Genomic DNA, 21,192 nt, shown 5'->3' with positions numbered 1-21,192 from the left:
CTTCTCATCTTTCATTCCTCTCTAATGTGTGTGGGGGGGAACTTAACCTTTTTCCACCTAATTAACTCTGAATGATCTTACCCAGCAAAAATATTCTCTTAACCTGCTAGTTAACCTTAGAGCAAAATAAAGAGAAAAGAAACAAATCCACCTTTATGCAAAACAAGAAATTAATTCCTTTATGGCTAGGAAAAACGTAAATAAAAAACCATGAGTAATCTATTATTTTTCATTACGACATTTCTCTCAGCTTCTACATACAACAAACTAACATTTCAAGGCACATAAATACAACATCCCTTCAAAAGTTTAGTGATTTTAATTATGTAATTTTTAAAGACACATCTACACATTACCAGTGTTACAGAATTCATACAGTTTAGATTATTCCCTTCAATGCAAATTTAAGTATTTCTTTCTTAGTACGTAACAAAGCAGACAGAAGAGTAAATTCTCTTGAATATATCAGGTTTTATCATTTGGTTTTCTTTTAGCTTTTCTTTTTTATATTACCAAGCCATTTGAAAGATTCAGCTGCTTCCCTTCTTTTCTTCTCCTTTTCCCCTGCCTCCACTTCCTCAAGAAGACATGCTTATAGTTTTGGAATTTCTGTATCACAGGCAATTCAACTTCTAACAGATGCACTATGTAGACACAATCATAAGGAAGTTGCTAAGAAATAATTTTTTTAAAAGCTTCATTAATAATCCCTGTATATACTTAAATATAAAGTGTACTTCAGTGCACAGTTGACAGCATTTCTTCAGTTATTTATTGTGATTAGAACTGCTTAATAGTTCTGTGATTAACTATCTCCCTTACCCAGCACCATCTAAAAAGCCTTTAGATTTTTCACAATTAAACCTATTTAAAGAATTTTCAGTGAGTTACTTTTACAGAAAATATTACACTTTAAGACATTGCATTTGTATGAAACATTTTTACCATAAACCCATATATACAAATTTTCTCCTGAAGCCCTTACCCAAGGGCCTAGGCTCTTTTTAATTCAGTAATTTTTAGAAATAAATTCTATTATATAAAGGTTTCACAGTTCTCAAAGACAATTCCAGTTTATATATAGTCACAATAATTTTTAGCATAATTTCTTAGGAACAAACATGCCCTTTTGAAAAGGCACTTATAATATTAAATACAACCTAAGAAACACATGTGCTAAGTTTTTCCTCTCTCTACCTTCTACTTCCCAAAAAGCAGCAAATTTAAATTATAACATGATTTTCCATTAGTCAGAACCATGTAGTATCATAGTGCAGTGTTTGGAAAAGTCAGTTCCATTAGAGTATGTACATACTGTTTGTCTTTTTAATGCACCATAAACATCACCGTATCTATTCATCCTTAATGGAGACCATATCCTTGGGTTTAGTAAGGCTCTTCACTTCATCCAGTAGTCTTTTAGGTGTCAAAATATGAGTAGAACCTGACAAAAGAATGTAAGTATTAACTGTGTCAGTCAAATTCTGACTGTCAGACTTTCCCTCTTTAAAACATCAGTGACATGCTGGCATGTTTTTACTGTACCTGCAAAACTGACAAGTACAGCAGTTCAAAGCATGTTCATATAAAACACCATCCTATAAATGGAAGTGTTAGCATTAGGTAGGAAATGTCCGTCTCCCACACACACATCCAGATCAGGACTCGTGCTTGGAATAAAAGTTTCAAGTCCTGCTCTGCTCTGTGGCTTGAACCTGGGCCACTTATGCTGTGTACAGCTGTCCCAGCCTGCAAGAAATCTGCCCAGTGAATCACAGGCTTTATCCTAGAATCAAGAAACTACCCGGATTAAAGGTCATCACAAACAGTAGTTTTCCACAGAAATATCAGTTACCAGAAATTGGCTTTTACTGACTAACATTTCTGTGAAAAATTTACAGCCAATTCCAAGTCTTGAGCAGCAAAGAAAATCCTTAGTATTCTTCAGGAGTGCACAACTCTTATTCTCATAGAGAGTTATTATAATTTCTGAAGGGTCACCCTACAGTTCTAAAGGCAGTGCTTAACTGTTTAAGATTACAGCTGTCTGGAACTTTTGGTTTTAGCAGTGTCACTCTGAGTGGGCTAGTATTCCTTGAGTTCTAAATCACAAATGCAGCAAAATTTTAATATTTTAATCCTGCAGTAAGCCACATGGAAATCTGGCAAATTTCACCTTCCCTCAAAAATCGGGATTACAAACAAAACAACAAGAATCATCTCTAAACAAAAAAGGAAGATGGTGCTGTGGTTAGTGCTAGATACCACAGTGAAAGAGTGACCACTAAACATGGTTTTGTAAACAAGTCTCAGATGAAGAAACAGTCTGGTTAATCTACATTTCTGTTATCCTGGTCTTTCCGTTGCAACTCCAAACTAGAACCAGCATTAGACCTACCTCAACCACCATCAATGAAACCAGCAAAGAAAAAATTAACCAGAAAAACCAACCACACACACAAATACACCTACAACATCCCTGACTATTTAGAGGTAACAGACTCTAGATCTCAGAATGAAGCCTGTCATTGTTTTAGGAAACAATTTATTTAAAATCATGGTAGATAAATTCAAGCCTTTCCAAAACTCAAGACCAAATTTAACTACCAGACAGACATTTCAAGCAATTTAAAATGCTTTAGATGACCCTGCACCCAAATATCAGCTGCCCCTGCAGATGGATACGGGTCTCTGGTAAGGTTCTGTATTTAGAGCTCTGTTTTGATATATCTTACTACTTCCAAAAGCAACAGGAGTAGCAAGTGTCACTAAAGGCAAAGCACAGGCAGGTGCAAAAGCTGTGAGGAAGCTGTAATGCAAGGAAATAGAGGTATGTTTCAATCCTTTTGGCTATACTTTAACATATTTCTCTGACATAATTCATGATGGTTCTTCTGTAGAGCATAACTACTTTTTTTGCCCTTAATACCCTGTTGCAAAAAAAAACCCTCTAAACACCAAGCAGTGTGATCAAAATGAAAAGATGCTTCTAAGTGCATAGTTTTAAGCAATACACTGGCTATAATATTAGTGTACTGAACCAACATAGGGCATGTATGAAAAACAATCCTAATGATGATCCTTACAATTTCCAGAAGCACATGTAGTACAGTGCACACACCACCCTTCTCCCAAGGCAAGCTTACCAATAACAACTTCACAGGACTTGTAGGCTTCAGAAACCTCATAAGCACAGCGCATCTCAGAATATGTGACTCCCCCAATCACAAATATAATCAGCCTTGCACTGCTCTTCCGCTCCTCTCTGGAACTACCCTTAGGTTTCTGGCGTGCACTGCAAAAGATTTCAGAAGATGACATTTATCCAGCTTTACTGATTCATTTTTGGTTAAAATTATATATTTAACAAGCAGGTAATTCCTGTCATGCAGTTCATGGTTTGACTGTAATTTCAGCAAAAGTGGTTAGATAAATTGATAATTTATCAATTATTAAAAGGGAAGTACTCCAAGTAAAGGGGTATATGACTAAGAACAATTATTAAAATAACAACCAAGTTCAGTATGTTTTAGATTAAATAAAAATATAGGCTTGAGATTTTAGCATTACCTTATATACATTATTTTACCATTTAGTAAGCACACTTCCATAACTCTTTAGAATGTATATGACAAAAATACTGAGAAAGGGGTAAACTATTTTTCAGGAAATAAAATTATCTACCTTACTGCTCCTGAACCATTCCAGGTGGGAGGACACCGGGAAGAATAAGGCCAGTCTTTTGAATCTAGTTTGTTTTCTATAGCATCCTGAAGGGCAAAATAAAAACACACTTTAGCCTTGTAGATCTAAAACCCACCAAGTTTCAGCTTTCAGTAAGGATACCTACCTGGAATTTAATGCCAAGACACGCAGCTTAGAATAACCAATTGCAAGTTGTATCTCATGAACAACAGTCCTATGTAACAAAGTGCTAGACCACATAATGCTAAAATGTATTCTAAGTCTTTTGTGTATCACAAGAAATTGGGAGAACACGTGCTTTTTTATAAACACAATGTTGATTTAACTGTTCAGATTTCACAAGCAGCTTTTCATCTGTAACAACCCTAAAGCATTTAATTTCTCTACAGCAGTGTATGAGAGAAGTCAGGGTCCACTAAAAATACAAATGAGCATGTGAAAGCCACCAAAATCTATGAATTACAGCACTGGGTCAGATTAAAGGTCCAGTGAACTCACTACCCTGTCTGACATCAGCCACTAATTGATGCTTAGGAAGAGGTTTAAGAATAAAGGAACTACATTTCCAGCAAGAAACATCTTCCAGTCTCTACCACATTACAGTTTGGATTTGAATTGTAGTTTAAAAACCCACTGGAGGAAAAAAAAAACCCCAAAGCAAATCTTTAAATTACACTAAACACTGCCAATCACAAGCTGTTCTAAAAGACTTCTTGCTTTCGCTTTCATTTGCTTCACCTTTAAAATTACCTCTAATAAAGAGCATTACTAACACACACCAGTCTAATGTTCTGTATTACTGACAGACTAAAAAAAATCACTTTTTCACCAGATGTATTTGACAACAGTAACTCATAATAGTATGGACTGGCTGTAACTGCTCACTCAAGTAAATTTCTGCACTTGACCCATGAATTAATTAGTTGGTCAAATTTACCTCCATAACATCTTTGATAACAGGTGTCCACCTAGAAAGTTGAAAGGTTTCTTCTGAAGAACGGTCCCTTCTTGGGTATTTATGCTGCTGAACAGCAAACTGAAAAGATTTTCAAAACAGGGTTGCATTATATAATGTATTTGGACTTTTGAAAATTATTCACAGTCAGTAGTGGAAGGAGGGGGCATCAGTAGGAAAATTTAAAGAAATAATGACAATGACAAAGAACAACAATTAATACCTACAGAATTCAGTGTACACTAGAAATACTAACTTCAGAGACAAGGAACTGAGTAAGTTAGCACTTTCCAAAACCAGCTAGGTCAAGTCACCATCTGATGATTGTAAAGGGAACATAATGGGTACCTTACTTTAAACAATTAACATGAATAATTTTCAAAGGATTTAGCATTTAAGAATTCCTAGTAATTGCCTGTTTCCAAAAACAGACCTGGATAATACTACTAGGAGTTGCTGAAAGAGCTGTAGACAAGTGCTTGAGTAGTAGGAAGTTAGAAAATAAATAAATACATTCTTACTGAAGAGATAACAGGAACATCAAGGTATTTCCAATTTCTTATCATATCACTATCACTTTCTATGTGCACATTCTGGATCAGCTTCTCCAAGTTCTCCTGGGTAGTTCCTTCAATATATGGAAAACAGACAACTCGATTACCAAGAGACTGTAAGACCAATTTTGTCTCACACTTTCTGGGCTGTTATTTAGTCCAGGATTTTTTTTGTTTGTTTCGTTGTTTAACATAATACTATATTTTAGATAAAATTTTGTTTAATGGTTCATTTTTGAGACCAAAACTCAATATTGCTGCAGATTCCTCAGCCCAGCATTCTGCTAATTTCCTCCTCTTCTACTACAAATTCTTCCCCACTGATTTAATTTGTGAAAACAAGAAAACCATCTATTGCACACATCCAAGAACAGGAATGATGTTAAAATACCATATAAATCTGCACTTGAATTACATCTCTTAACTCCTTATCAGTAGTACCTTTGCTACCAATTTGAGCACAGCTACAGAGGATGGACAAGATTTCTGTCAAACCTGGCCATCAACTCCAATATTAACTCATATTAACTAAAAATATCTATCCTAAAACTTGAGTTCAAGTTAATAGTATTGAGGAAAAAAATAGGACAAGTTATCATACCATTTGTGCTAAAGATATATAGCAGAATAGCTCTGATTTTGTCATAACTCTCGTGACTTTTGTTGAGCAGAACTGGAAGGAGGACTCTCATGGAGTCTTTCACTTTTTGACCTTCTGCATCAGTTCCAAGAGCCAAGTCCTAAATTAATAAAAAATAAAAAGCCCACACACAATGGTTTTAGAGAGTAGTCATTAAAAAGCAATATTGTTTTGAGTGTTTTGAAATGCATTTTTATGAAATCATGGGTTTCAGGAAACAATCAAGCTGCATCAATTTAAACTCAGTATGACTTGTCTGATATTTATTTCAATAGCTGCAGCATTATAATAACTCTACATAACACTCAAACATTTAAAACTGTTTGATATCTAGAATTCTCAGAAATGTAATTTACAGTTTTTTACTTGAGATTAGTAGTACAATGTAATGCCTCACCCTAACAGGTGCTTTTCCCAGACATTTTAAAAAGGCTTCCACCAGCAGAAGCAACTATAGCAACTTCACAGGAGTTTTGAACAAAGAAAACAAAGACGATCTTTATAAAAATCAGCCAGATTTCAAGAAAAAAAAAAGTCCAAACTCTAAGAATACCCCCATTATTGGCAGATTAAGAGCCTTGTACATCTCATTTAGTTTTAATACTAGTACCTCAAAAACTGACGGGAAAAAAAAAAAAAAAAGCATGAGATTTTTGTCTCTTAAAACAAGCCTCTATTCCTGCAAACAAAAAAATCTGTATTTGCAATAAGTTGCTGCTTGGGTTTTGGTTTTTTTAAACATACCTGTTCAGTTTTACAGAGCCTTTCTATGTTAGATTTGAACTTGCTCATGCAATCTTCTGCTATGTTAAGATGAACAACTTGCTATAAGACAGAAAGAAAGGGAAAAAGAAAAGAAAATCACAAGCTGCCATAACTTTACTGTCTTTTTTTAAGATACCAATCATTTTTACTGGTTATAAGTCAATCCTTCAACTATCCTTCAGAACCATCATGCATTTTCCATGTTTTACCCTTCACTTAGAGACCAGCCCCAGTATTACCTTTTAAAACATTAAATAGTAATGCTATCCTCAAAAGACACAAAATCCTCAAAGCACACAAATAATATGATTTTTTTAATTAGTAAAATGAAACACCTGGAAACAAGTTTTCTTCTCCAAATTTTACAGTAGGTGAACCTACTGGAGAACAGCTATATAGCACACTCAACAGGAAAACAACAGAATAAAGCTCGATTTCAATAACACAGAAAGTTAAAGTGCACAGAACTATTTATTGTGACGTTGTAATTACAAAAGACTCCTTACCTTACTGATCTCTTTACGGTACTGTGGCATCCTTTTCATCAACTGGGACAGAGAAGAGAGCGATAACTGTGAAGAAACGATACAAGTTGAAAATTTAGCCCCCCCAATATTTGACATGCTTATTTCCCTTCTTGTTGCAGCCTTGAAAATTCCAGTTGAGAAAAGCCTCAATCTCTGTAGAAGGTCAATGAATTAAATGGATTTATTCAGCTGAAAATAACTGAATTACCAGGAAAGACTGCAATACTTTAATTTAAACAACTTACTTTTCCTTCTGCTTCTTTTTTTTTTGATGAAATCTCTTTCAAAAGTTTTGGTATTTCTCTGAAAAAAAAAAAGAAAAATTATTGAATGCAACAGCACAGAAGTTCTTAAATCTTTTCTTAAAATCTTAAAGGAACTGTACAACAAGAACTTCTGAATGAAAGTAAAAACTTCAAATACAGGTCTCCTTCAGGGAAGAGAGCAATTTTTCACAAAAAAAATAGAAGTTAAACTTATGATATCTGCATAATGTCATTCGATGTAACAGCTTGTTAGTACTTTACACAAAATAATCCCTTCAGATGCAAAAGATTTGAAAATACTTCTCAGGAAACTACTTTATTTCCATTTTCCTCAAGAACTGTAAGTAACATTAGCATAACTGTATACCTTGATACATAATGTATTTTGGAAGCACAGTTTCTTGTTGGCATCCATTAATTAACTGAATGAAGTCTATATTACAAACCATCTTCGCTACTACCTGTATTCCTACTAAACAGCTCAAATACTTTCCCTCTCAAAGAAACCAAGTAGCTGGGTTTGTTATTCATTCACATACTCTATCACATCTGCAATGTGCCTGTGCCGCATCTTCACCCAGAGGTCATCATCTTCCTCCAAAATTGCCTCCTTTTCCTTCCCAGCAGATCCTTCTGTTTTGTACCTTCCAAGAGAAAATTCAGACAGTAATTTGGTTTTTGGGTTTCCCCTGATTCTCATTACTTATGACAGTATTATTTGTTACAGTTTAATCAACATGAATGGTAACAGCAGTAACACACAAAGGTTTTAATTTACAAGCCAAGCTATTGCCTGACAAAAAATATAATTAACAGAAGGATTTTACAGATTACATCTCTGAACAAAGAAGAAGCAGATGAATTTTAGAACGGTTCTTTGGGGCAATAGTGTCTGGATATCCTTTTAAACCAACAGTAACTAGAGATTTAATCACACATTCACATGCACCTCCATTTCTCTTCAGTTTTCAATGTCAACTTCCCTCTGGTTTCAAACGCAAACTGCACAAACAACACACTGCAACTGCAAAGTGCAGCTTTCCATGTGTACCATAAGACATTTCATAACTGAAGGAAAATGAAGCCCCATTCACCAACAAAATAGATTAAGCGTGACAAATTGCTTCACATATAAAAAGGAACATGCTTCACACCATTGCAGAGCAGTTATTACTTGACTATAAACAAAGCTCACAATAAACCTACAAAGCAAGACAGCAATCACATTACACAATATTTTCACATTTACAGAAACTCACACAGTTGCCAGAAAGCAGAATGGGGGGAAAAAAAAAAAATCACAGGATTAATTGTGAAATTCAGATCACGGCTACCTATAAAACATACTCTGCTATATCTTCATACCTGGTGAGTTTGAGATTCATAGAACTCTACACTTTCTATTAAAACATTCACTCAGTGCTTCCAACCAAAGACAGGCATTTCTGTTTGCTTGACCAAACAACGAGGCCATCAGGTCTCATTTGCTGTAGAGGGTCATTGGAAAGCAAAGTCCTACGAAAATCCTTGTTGTCAGAACAATCTGACAGCAAAGTACGTAACTTATGCAAATCATTGTCACACTGTTCCAAACAGTGCTTATGAACTGAACATGACTTACTTAAATGTGCACTTAGAATAGAAACACGTACATTTTAACAACTACACAAATTAAATGACTGGAGCTATAAAATTGAGCATTGTTGAGAAATAACCAAGAGTTTTCTCAATATACAATTACTGGTATAATTTGTCTTGTTATGCCAAAAAGGTTAAGAATATGAAAGAAAATCTACAGAATCTCAGTGTGCACTATGACAAAGTTCTTGGTTTTTAAAAAAAATGCAATTTGTTAGACCCAAAACTTAACAAAAATGATAGTTAGATCCTACCTGATCTCAACTAAGTGAGGAAGTTAAAAAAATGAAGTTACAAATCCAAGAGGAAAGAGTCATAAGTGAAGCAACTGTCATGTAATACAAGGAGCTAATACTGTCATGGTGCAATTATGCTAAACAACTCCAGAGATTTTATAATCAAGAGTAAAGGGTTTAGGTTTGTTTTCTTTTTAAAAGTACTTGCTTGTAAGTATCGTTTTCAATTGGTAGCAGGTCATACGCCATTGCCTGGAAGGTGAGCTCATGAAGTACAGTTGATACCGGATCAAAGGCACGATCAATTATTATTAGTTGGGAGTGGGTTTTAGCCTAAAAAGCCACCAAACAAACATGAAGAAGTTAAGACATACAATACAAAGTTAATGCATGCTAAATCTATTTACATTAAGGTTACAGCACTGCAGATATGTTTTGAAAAATAACTGAAAAAAACCTGAAGTACGGTCCAAGTGTTTATCAACATTATTAGCAACAAACATTTAAATTACATACAATGGGTTTAAATATTAATTTTAAGGTAATGCTCTCAGCAACCTGAATTTTGTTCATCTAATGAACAAAAAGTGTAAAGGAAAAAAAAAAGGCCACCCACTGACTTTTCATAGGTAACTGTGTTGTTCATATTTCAGAGTCCATTACTATACAGTGCTGCAACACAGGAAAAAAATCTCCAAACATTCAACTGAAGTTTCATTTTGGGATTTAATAAAGTGGCAGTAGCAGCAGGTACATTTATTTCTGTAGCAGAGTGCAAAGTCACCAAGTCAGAACGATTTAGCCTATACTTTTGTGTTAAAGCAGCTGCCCTAATCAGCCCTGATCTGTAGGGACAGATCAAAACCATTATTTGCATGAACAGCTGTATCTTTGTGGACAATAAATCCCTTCAGGAGAGCCATTTTAATTCTGCAGGGAAGTCCCCTCTACACACAGCCTTATGGAAGGTGATAGTAAAACAAAATTTACCCACTTGTCTTCAGGTTTGTATCATCCCCTATATCATCACAGGGCTAATTTTTCAAGCAAAGTCAGTTTTTAGCTTACATACAGATTTACTGTATCAGCTACTACCTCTGAGTTGTTATCATACACAAAAACAACTAAATGGCAATTAGTTGCCTTCATAATTAAATAAAATCTAGGTTTGTAGAACCTATTGTCAAAGTCTATTTTGAACATGATTCTTTTTCCCCAGACTTATAAAAAAAGAAGCAAACATTTTAGTTCACTTTCTACCTTTATTTGGCTTTTCTCATCTGTTCTGTAGTAGTTTTCAAGATTTTTTTCAACAAGCTGTGCAAGTTTGCTGGCTCTATCAGATGGTCCACTGGGAAAAAAGGAAGCATGCAAAAAGAACTTAAATTTCTTCATCAGTACACTAAGATGCTACCTTTAAAACAGAAAGAACTCCCTAGATTGATCCTCTGGTTTCACGAGCAGTTTCTGAACTCCATTCTAAGTCTTTCCAATATATTTGCACTTTTACATTACTATTCCACTCTTTGAATGCTTCAGGTATTTCACACAGCAGAAACAGCTTCAGCCAAAAGACTGACATGAGCTGGCATATGGTCCAGCACCTAAAAGTCTCACTCAGAGGCAGGAAACAAGAAAGAAAAAAGAAAAAGAGAAAGAAAAAAAAAAGAAAGTCAAGCAGTTATTTCTTTGTTACCTTTGCAGAGAATAAGGCACCACTTCACATTACACCACAGAACGAAGTTCTTGAACACAATTTCAGATGTCTACTTTGACACCTAAGATACTAATCTGTACTCCCTTTCAAAGCTCAAAGGAGGCATTCTTCCCAATATCTCTACTACAAGAAATCCTGATCCCATCTGCCACAGCAATTTATGAATTCCTTGGCACCAAGTGGAGCTGAAAATCTACAAACAGCAGCAGTTCTCTTACAGGATTATGCATCTGGTACACAGGAATGCAGCATAACAGTGTCATCCTACTGACCAAACATGAAACAAGTCATTTGGAACAAAATGGGGTCTAGCAAGTACTGTTCTACAAATGTACATAGTTAAATAACTCACCGTTTTACCAACACTTCACAAATTCCTATCATTCCGTATTTCAGAGTTGCGGATTAAAAACAAGCCACAATTATAAAAATAAACCAAAAAACCCAACCAAACTATGCTGCAGCCTCAAGCTATGACCAAACAATGGGGTAAGCACTAGAAGTGAAAGCAATTACACTGTAAAATACTGATTTTATATCATACTCCTTTATATACCTTTTATATCGTACTCCTGGATTCTCATCTAGTGTGGCACATAAGGTAACAATTTGTTCAGCCATTACTTGCATTACAGCATCTTTATCCTTTGTCTTTTCCAGAGTGGGACTGTAACAGCGGTAGAATGCATCTGGGACATTGAGAATAAATACCTAGGTAGAGCACAAACAAGGAAAAAAGGGCCTAAATTGCACATATCTAAAATATCTGGTAAAAAATTTGCTAATAATTTAAAACTAAATGCTGTAAGAGAAAGTCACACATAATACCACTAAAAAAAAATTAATCCCACACTTCATTCCTCCTTCCCTGCCCTGTTGAGCTCATCAGCTTCTTGTTCTCACTTTTTTTCCCTATTACTCTCTTCTCTTATGTAAATTACTATATTTTTCAAATTGCTTACTGCCTGTTCAGATGGAAGGAAGGAAAAAAGATCAGGAAGAACTAAATCCTCTCCAGTGTCTTGTACAAAGCCAGACAATGCAATATCAGAATAATTATAGAACGTATCGAGGTTAAATTTAAAATAAAATTTTATGTATTGTATCTGCTTAGTAGATGAGGACTTTACCTTCAATAATTGAAATTTTTTAAATGCATTAAACCTTGATAAAAGAAGCTTAGTACTACAGAGAAAAAAAGGTTTTTCAACAGTTTGGTAAATGGAATGCAAACACAGAAACAACCCCATTGTCAGTAGATGGATTTTCTCCAGCTTCAGATGGACTCTGTAACTACAGAGCCAAAGAAGAACGTCCATCCAGATAAAGATGTTTGCTTCATTCGAGTATATAATCACCTGGACTTTGCCCAGAGCTCACTCTGATTATTCACCCTTAGCACCCCAGAAAGCAGGCAAACCAGTTAACACTGCTCCTTTGCTAAGGATTTAAAATGTTCTCACAATCTAAAATATCTAGAATACAAAACTACACCAAAAACAACAAGAGTGTTGTCAACTGGAGTGCTGCTTATTTTCAACATCAGAAAACTAGTCACAATTTCTACTTTGACAGTGAGACCTCTGGAGAATCACAACCACAAAATTTTCATAGGCCTTATTTGGTAGAGTATTTCTGAAGAGCAGCCTTGGCAGAGCTGCCCAAAACAGTTTGAAACAAAACTTGGGAGCATCAACCTCACTGGAAAGCAAACAAACAAGCCACCACGCTCATTATTCTCTGATGGCTTCTCAACCTAAAAAATAAAAACCCTTTTATAATAAAAAGGTGTCTGTCTTCAAACCAGGAAACTGCATCACAGTGACACATGACCAGCAGCAACCTCTCCTATATTCACCTGCCACTTGGTATATTAAGAGCTGTGACCCCCTTGTTCATAATGTTTGATGTGGGAAACATTCATGGTTAGTTGTACAACTCTCAGTACTGGACAGGGTTTGGAGGCTTCACTGCATTAGTATCAGTGTGCATTTCAGCCTTCTGTGTCTGATCAAGAGCATCAGCAACAAATTATTTGTCAACACAGCACCCACTGTGCGGCTGCACAATGAAACCACTCATTAGTTTCCATTGGTGGTCTCAAATTTTTAATTGAGAAAACAGGGATTTCCATGTTCTCCTCTCACTGAAAAGTCTGTCAGGCTGTAGTAGTTTTTATTTCCTGGTTTTTGTAACACTTTCATTTTGTTCCCCTCCCCTGCAGTTCTCTTAATCCATTTGTTCTTCTTTCCTGATTTTCACCAAGTAGTTGGTCCTACTTACTCCTATTCCTATGCACCAACCTACCTTGTCTGCCAAAGTAATAAGCAGTAACATAAATTCTACTGTTTACTGAAGACAAACCAGAATACTTGCCTTTTCTTAGGGAACAGATTCCTTCTTTAACCTCCCTACTCAACTGACACTAAGTCTGGCAAACAGATCATGTGCAGAGTAAACCTTTCAGTATGAGAGCATTTGTTTTATCTGAAAAGCACGAACAAGCACTGGAAACGTGCCAAAATGGTAAAACATCTCACATACAGTTTGTCAGTCAAAAGCTACATTTTATTTCATTGTTTTCTAGAAGGTCAGAAACACTTGAAAATAATCCTCCAGACTGTTTTTTGCTGTTAAGATTAAGATTAACTCACCTGAGACTCGTAAGGGAAGAAGGAAATATTGATCTCCTTGCATTTCTTTATTGATTTTGCACATGAAGATTTAATTTTATTGAAGAGGCTGTCAGGACAAACTGGGGGGGGGGGGAAAGACTAAGTATAAATAATTTGTGCATATTCCAGCTGTCAACTCACTTATGAGTTTACAGTATTCAGAACAGACAATTCTAAATTGAGAACAAATTAACTGTAAAATACAAAAAAAAGTGGCCTACTCTTCCTAAAGTGAGAGAGAACATATAATCAATATTTTGCATAGTTCAAAAAGCACCACTGGTCAATTTTTACTAGCTTTGTGCAAGCGAAGTTGTAGAACACTCAGTAACAGTCTGCAGCTGTGAAGGATGCTGATTTTATCAAAGCAAAACTTTCTGCTATTTATTCTCATATAAGAGAGAAAAAACACTTCCCAAGCTACAAAAAAAGTTAAATGGAGAAATAATGTGCACATATCTAACAGCAAAACACGGAAATACAGAATTGAATATAGGTCTCAAATGTGTTCCACTACGCTTCCAGGCTACACTGGGTCCCAGTCTAGAAACTGAATTTAAGGAATATGTGGAGAAAAGGAATACTACACAGATTTGGAAGTGACAGAGCTATTTCTCTAACTCAAGAACTATTCATCTCAACAGGAAAAGTTTTGGCAAGTATTCAAACTGAAAGCTTGCCACTTGCAACCAAGGAACACAGAGCAAGATAGTATTTTTCCAGAACAGTAATTGCTGCTTCAGTGTGAAATGAACCAAGAAACCAAGAGCTTTGGATAGTAATTTGATAACTGCTTTGAGAACATATAGTAGCAGATATGCACCATGCACAGACATCCACAAAGACAGTCCCAACTCAGGCCCTGCCTTCAGCAGCACGCTTGGGTTTTTTGTTTTCCATTCATTACAGACTGTTTTAGTCACACTGACTGACTGCAGGGAACATGCAGTCACATTAACCCCATTCACACTCATTGCCTCTGCTGTGCATGCAAGGGCTAAGTAGGCCCCTTCTTCCAGGCAAAGGGAAAAAGCTGGCTCACAAGTTTGAAGAACTACCTGAAATAACCAATTACTAACACTGCTCTTGCACAAAGCTCTCATGCATATTTATTTTGTTTATGTGGAGATACGTAGTTTTACTTGAATTGTGTTCCTCCACACTCTCCAATGCAAGTGAAGACTGGAATACTAGAAGATAAAACTACATATCCTAAATTAAAAGCTGAGGAGCAGAACAATCAAGACTGCTAATTGTGAAAGAAATTACTATCGCAACACAGCATGGTGACCACAACCTGGCAACCCAAATATACAGTTAATGACTTGAGTCTCAAATCTTCTCACAAGAAACAGGACCTCAACTTTTCAGGTATTCAATTATAAGAAAGAAGTAAGAAGCTTACTTATTTATCTATATAAAGTTATCGAACTACAACACAAAAGCTTACTTACAGTCAGTGAAATACACATATGCTGCTTTGTATCTGCTGCATGATTTAGTGATGAAGTCATCAATAAGTCCATCTACAGACTTATGGGGGTAGAAAAAATAAGGAAAAAAACCATCATGACAGTGTTTTACCTTTGTTCACATATCAGATAAAGTTTCTCCCACCCTATTACCAAGTCCCACTTAAGAATACTGAGGTTCAACATACAAGAAAACACTTAAGCTTGAGATTTTTAATTCCACAGCAAGAATAACAAACAGTTATGGACGGTCAGTCATGCACCAAGATCACTTTAGGAAGCACCCAAATCAGGGTACTTGCAAAATTTCCCACCAATAACAGTGCTGAGATTTCTTCTCTCAAGAATTTTTAGGAAGTAATAGAAATCTTACTAGAGCCGTTACTTTGGATTCTATTTTTCAATTTATTGCATCATTATGTGATACAACGTCTCTTTCAGTGAGGTTACAATAGCTAAGCCATGAAACAGTGCCTCCATTGACCACAAGGTACTTGTTTGTAACATACTCTGGTAGCACAGCATTTTCTTTTTGTTGTGGGAAACGAAGCATCACACGGGGAAGTATTACAGAAAATGCAAAAGTTAAGTACTGCATAGCTGTACACAGTAAATAAGCATGTTAAAATAAGATTGTTTTTTCAGTCTGAAAGATCTTGCAACACTTCCTTTAAAATACTAACCTTTTTTGTGGGAGTTATTAAATATATTGCTTTCATGTGTGGGACAGGCTCACGGTTTTTATATACGTTCTCCACCACTATAAAGTAAAAAATATTACATTTTTATAATTAAGAGCATTATGCATCTTTAAGGAAGGCAGTAGAGAGTTAATAAAGTAACAGCAATCAAGTTGTCCACAATATTAGAGGCAGGGACATACCTTCTGCCAAGAAAGCCCTGATTTTTTCCTTTGTTATTTTAAATGCATCACGTTACCACACGACTTCTTCAACTCTCAGCCTAGTGACAACTAAAGTTGTAGGACTAAATTTTTCCTGGGTATTCTACACAAGCAGAGTTTTGACCTCAGACAGAAGGATATGGCAAGGCAAACATGCTCACATTATGGGGGCCAGTACAAACTGTCTTGCAAGAGAACTGCCTTGGCAAGATGGTTCTTTTTCCAGCACACTGAAGGAGAGGGAGAGCAAAACTATGCAGGGCATCATTTTGGACTACAGCCTCTTCTGTCCTTTGTTTGCCTATTTCCTGGGCACTTACTCTGTTTCAATATAATTGCAGGCACAAATTCGATATTTTCAGCAAATCAGCTTCATTCAATTCTTGTTTTTCTCTGTTTAACAAAGTCATTAATATATAGTGTTGCAGTATACTAGTTTGAGAATGCAGAGGGATTCTTGTGGCTCAGAAATTTTGTGTGGGATAAGTTATGTCAGATATCTGGATGATGAAAGACAGGCTCTTTTCAGCAGTGTACTCACTAAAAATAAAAGGCTTTTCTTAATGAAGAGGATACATGCTCACTGACAGTTTCTCACAAAGGATAAGTAGTACCTCTTATGATTTATAACACACTCCAAAAAAGGAAATTGATACAGTTTTGCTATTATACTTCCAGAATAATCATCTTATACTGAATAATTCAAATAAGAAAAGTCTTGCTACTTGTGAAAAAAATAATCAAGTCTAAACAATGCCCTCTTACAAATGCATTTCTAAAAATGTAGACCTAAAGCTAATTAAAAACTACATCACTTACATTTTGTGCATTTATTTCAATCCCAAAAACAGGCATTAGCAAACAAACACCCACTCCCCTCTCCCAAAATAAAAATCACGTACAAAAAAACCCAAAAACCCAAACCCACCACACCAACCAAACCAAAAAATCTTAAAAGCACAAAACACTGAAAAACAAACAAACCAACCCTTAAAGCAATCTTTAGGGAAAAAATATTTTAAAAAAGGATCTGAACTTCTAGGCAAAGAAACATTTATTTCTTCATTAAAAAAATAAATAACAATTGGGTAATTACTGTACAAACCAGAAAGTCTACTAGTCTATTATCCCATAGCTACTTGTCTTCATCAACCAAATAAAGACATTTTTCTGGAAGGGTATCATCCATTTCACTCCTTCCCTTTTTCTTTACCAAGATACTGCCATCTGTACATTAATAAGAATTACACTTACCTGTGATACCCTCTGCCAGTAGATCAGTCATTTTGCAGCAGAGTGACAGTAATTTAGTAGTGTAATCATCTAAAAGCATTATCTAAACATTTTGAAAAAACACACAAGTATTTAGGTAAGTTAATCAGCTATAGCAAACCCATGTTATTGCCTTAACTTGCTGTGGAAATTTGAAGCTGAAATCTATTTCATTACTCTATATCTTTTCATTACCTGCATATAGCAACACTGCAGGAGAAAATTAGTCTCAAACAGCATTAGAAGGCAGTTCCCTACATGCAGGATATCCAAAGATGAGCTTCATCTTAACTAAGTAGCTTGTCCCCCCAACTCATATGAAAAAATACTTTGAAACTCTCACTTGGGCACAAGTCTTTTGAATTCCTGCTAATATACACAATGGCCTGCTTAAATATATCTGTACTTATTCTAAAACCGTTTTATAGCTTAAGCAGCTCAAACAGGTGAATCCACACGTACTGGAGTGCCATATAATTTATGAAAGTAATAAAGTATAAGCCTTTGAAAAGTGGAGATAAACAAAAACAGTTTCTAGTTTTTTTAAAAAACTAAACAAAAAATAAGAGACAACTAACCATTTGTTCTCCCTATACTAGGCTTTAGATTTCTCAAGATGTATTATACAGTGTTCAGTTACCAAACCTGAAATCCATCACTTGGACAGAAAACAATCTTAAAGTGAAAATACCAGCCATTAAGTTTATTTATTTGTTCTCTACTCAGTGATACAGATTTCTTGTTCAAGCAATGACAACATTCTTACAAAAGTAACAAAACTGTACCTTCCATTCTTCCTCTTTCTTGAAGTCATCAAACACTGCTGATTTTAGCTCTGTAAGAAGAAACAGTTTCTCAGTTAGAGGAATCAAATTGTTACTAAAAAAGGAAAAAATAATTCACTCATTTAGATTCATATGTTTAGAGGCCTAAAAAGAATAATAAATATGTCCACAGAATTCTAGACCACAAACTGCCCCTGCCTGTTTCTAGGTCTGTACCCAAGGTGTAATAACAAATCTTTAGCCTCGTGAAAATTTTATTAACATCCATATTTTTGGAGAACATTCTTGCCAATCAATTAGTCCTTAGCATTACACAGAGTTCTTTTTAATAAGCTGAATGCCCAATAATCTTGTCCAAAAGCTCAAATATATTTTTTCTACAATACCGTATTTTGTTTGCCTATAAAATAAACCAGACCATACAAATGCGTAATTCAGTTGCCTTGAACCTCATTTCTGTAATTAAAAAATTGAAGTCCATTTTTTCCCATGATAAAAAAAAACTTTATTCCAAGCTATCAGTGTACTAACACCGTGTACTTGCCCGTGTAACATTCCAACAATTTGTTTTGGCCTCAACCTGCAGCTGCCTCACCCAAATAACTGACCTAGACTGCTTTAAAAGCTCTTAAAATCATCTCACTGCTCTCCAGCAAGCATTCTGAACACACCAAAAACCATCACAAGCCCAGGAATGATTAGTGCTCCCTTTTTGTCCTAGTTTTCATTTTCTTCTCACAAATTTCATACCAATCACACATCCTGAGTACCTTTTCTACTTTTGTCTTCTTTGAATTAGTCTAGAAAAGCATTTTTTCCTCTACCTTTACTTCCTGATCTAGATAAGAACTATACACAAGGCTGCAGGAACTGCAGACTGCTAAATCCCTATGTGAAAAAATAAACAAACAAACAAACAAGGAAGCCACACCTTGGCAAAGTCAGTGACCCGTTTATAACACACTTCCTGAAGAAAGGACTGTAAACAAGTATTACAAAAAATAAAGTTGCAGAAGTGCCAAAATTAACCTAGCTATCTGTCACTAGGCTAGAACCCATTACACAAGCCTAGAACAGAATTCCTTGCGGAAAAACTTTATTTACAGATAGACACGGAGAGCAGCTGTATATCGTTAATGTCAGGATTTTATCCACAGGAACTACTGCCTCCTAAATACAGGTGCTTCCCCTACCCCCCTAATTGTGAGCTGACAACAAACTGGGTGAATTAACTCTCTCACACACTTCTGCTTCAATTCAGACTAATACTGCACCTAACAGAAGGGACTATCACAATGGCATAAAGGGGTTTTTAACAGCACCATGACATAGCACAGGTACAACTCCCTTTGTACACACACCACAGGTACTTCTGTACCTATTCACACATTGACACAAACTGCCACATAAACCACCAACACCACTGACATACCATTTTCAGACTAATCAATCTTAAAAAAAGAGCACCAACATGTTTGCTGACCCATTAAGAAGCAGCAGTTTATGGCCTTCAATTACCCATAAACAAAGTGCCAGACTACGTATGAAAGTTAGTTCATCAATTTTCATTGTTGTTGAAATGGAAAGACAAGAGTAATTATCTAACAAAGCCTTCTTTTCATGAGATACCTCAACTAAACTTGCAATATAAATGTTTTATTATTTACATTGCTTTATCATCACTCTAATCTTCATTCCTCACAGTCTTGTCCGCACTGACAACACCATTTTCAAAAGTCCTTACAGGCCCTGATAACACCATAATGCTTTGATCACATTCCTTCCTTGAGTTGTCCAAGTCTTCTACAAAATATCTCAGGACAAAACGGTGGCTTTACAATCAAAGGCACACATAACCTAACAGACTAAGATAGGAAAAGCAAAGCAGCAAAAGTAAGGATTTCTAAAGGTCAAGTTGTAAACAAAGGTATCTAATTCATACAAGCAGGGTATAGGTGCCAGCAATTGAGGACTGAACATCTGAGACAGTCTTTCCTCTTTCTCTATATCCTCTTCCAGTGACACAAGCAACCAGATCAGAGCTTTCAGGTGGAAGCAGAGGAGGAACAGAAAGAAGACAGCAGCAAGACCTTCCCATTTCAGTGACAGTCACTAGGCTGGCTGAACAGCTTATGGAGTCACAACCTCAGTACAATTAAGCCCGGGGTGAGGTGGCTGCTAATGCTTTTTCTTGCAGGTCTCACACTACCTGAAATACTATGAGCCCTTCTACTCCAGCAGGGAAAGGAGCAGTTGCAATTTCCTTTTCTGTAACAAACACCAGCAGAACCTGCTCCTAAACATGGAGATAAAAATCTGCAGTTCATTTGTAAGACTACGTGGGAACACCTTCAACTTTTTCTACTGAAACCGTGAAGCCGAACACAAAGCGGGCAGTGCCGCTCCGTGACACACACCAGAGCCCCTCCTGAGGCCGGAGCGCTCTCCAAAACCGCCAGTTCGGATGCAACACAGAAGTCCTGGAAGAGCTGGCTTCAGTTTAAGCTCTCCAAGAGCCGGCCCGGCGGGCTACAGCCGGCAGAGCTCACCCTTATCTCGGAATAAGGCGCGAGCGTCTCTATCCAGGCGCTGTCACCGCGGGCAGCGCAAGGCGGAGCAGCGCCTCCCAACCCCGCGATGAGTCACCAGGTGTAGCAGCCAGGGAGAAGCCACCACCCACAGCCCCCGCCGCACACCCGGCTCCCCGCAGGACCGCCCGGGACCGACTCCGCTCGCCCTCCTCGGCTCCGACAACGGTGCGGCTCCGGCCGCGGCCCCGGACCCATCCCAGGCGGGCAGGGCACCCCCGACCCCACACGGCGGGATACGCGCGGGCGGCGCCCCAGCGGCGGCGACTTCCAGCCGGCCCGCGCACACCGAGCGGCCCCGGGGCGCTCCCGGCCCGGGGCGGGGGCAGCAGCCCCGCACTCGCTCCCGCACTCACTCACTCTGCCACACAGCGCCCTTCAACCCCCGCACCGGCGGCGCCATCTTGCTGCCAATCCCTCCCAGCAGCACTCCCTTCCCCTCCCTCTTCAGGGACGGCGGGCGGAGCCGGGCGGCGGTCGAGGGCACTGCCTG

General features: G+C 37.0%; 1 protein-coding gene across 3 annotated transcripts; it reads right to left on the bottom strand.

Moving 5' to 3' along the window:
• Nucleotides 1-38: 38 nt before the first annotated feature.
• Nucleotides 39-21,156, bottom strand: STXBP3 (syntaxin binding protein 3). Of its 3 annotated transcripts, none has more exons than XM_032696011.1 (19): nucleotides 21,060-21,156; nucleotides 18,112-18,161; nucleotides 17,309-17,390; nucleotides 15,834-15,910; nucleotides 15,133-15,211; nucleotides 13,658-13,758; nucleotides 11,560-11,714; nucleotides 10,547-10,637; nucleotides 9,495-9,619; nucleotides 7,952-8,056; nucleotides 7,392-7,449; nucleotides 7,126-7,191; nucleotides 6,599-6,679; nucleotides 5,816-5,954; nucleotides 5,182-5,288; nucleotides 4,643-4,741; nucleotides 3,685-3,770; nucleotides 3,147-3,295; nucleotides 39-1,444 (listed from the first exon to the last, which is right to left on the bottom strand). In XM_032696011.1, exons 1-19 carry the CDS (start codon nucleotides 21,100-21,102, stop codon nucleotides 1,353-1,355), a joined length of 1,785 nt encoding a protein of 594 aa, XP_032551902.1. In that variant the 5' UTR covers nucleotides 21,103-21,156; the 3' UTR covers nucleotides 39-1,352. The 3 variants fall into 3 exon arrangements, with proteins under 3 accessions (XP_032551902.1, XP_032551903.1, XP_032551904.1); XM_032696012.1 differs by having other exon boundaries at nucleotides 21,056-21,111; XM_032696013.1 differs by lacking the exons at nucleotides 9,495-9,619; nucleotides 10,547-10,637.
• Between the last annotated feature and the right edge of the window lie 36 nt (nucleotides 21,157-21,192).

Source organism: Chiroxiphia lanceolata, chromosome 9 (assembly GCF_009829145.1).
Source record: "Chiroxiphia lanceolata isolate bChiLan1 chromosome 9, bChiLan1.pri, whole genome shotgun sequence".
Lineage (NCBI taxonomy): Eukaryota > Metazoa > Chordata > Aves > Passeriformes > Pipridae > Chiroxiphia > Chiroxiphia lanceolata.
Note: the sequence above shows the minus strand (reverse complement) of the source record. Positions and strands in the feature narration are given on the sequence as shown.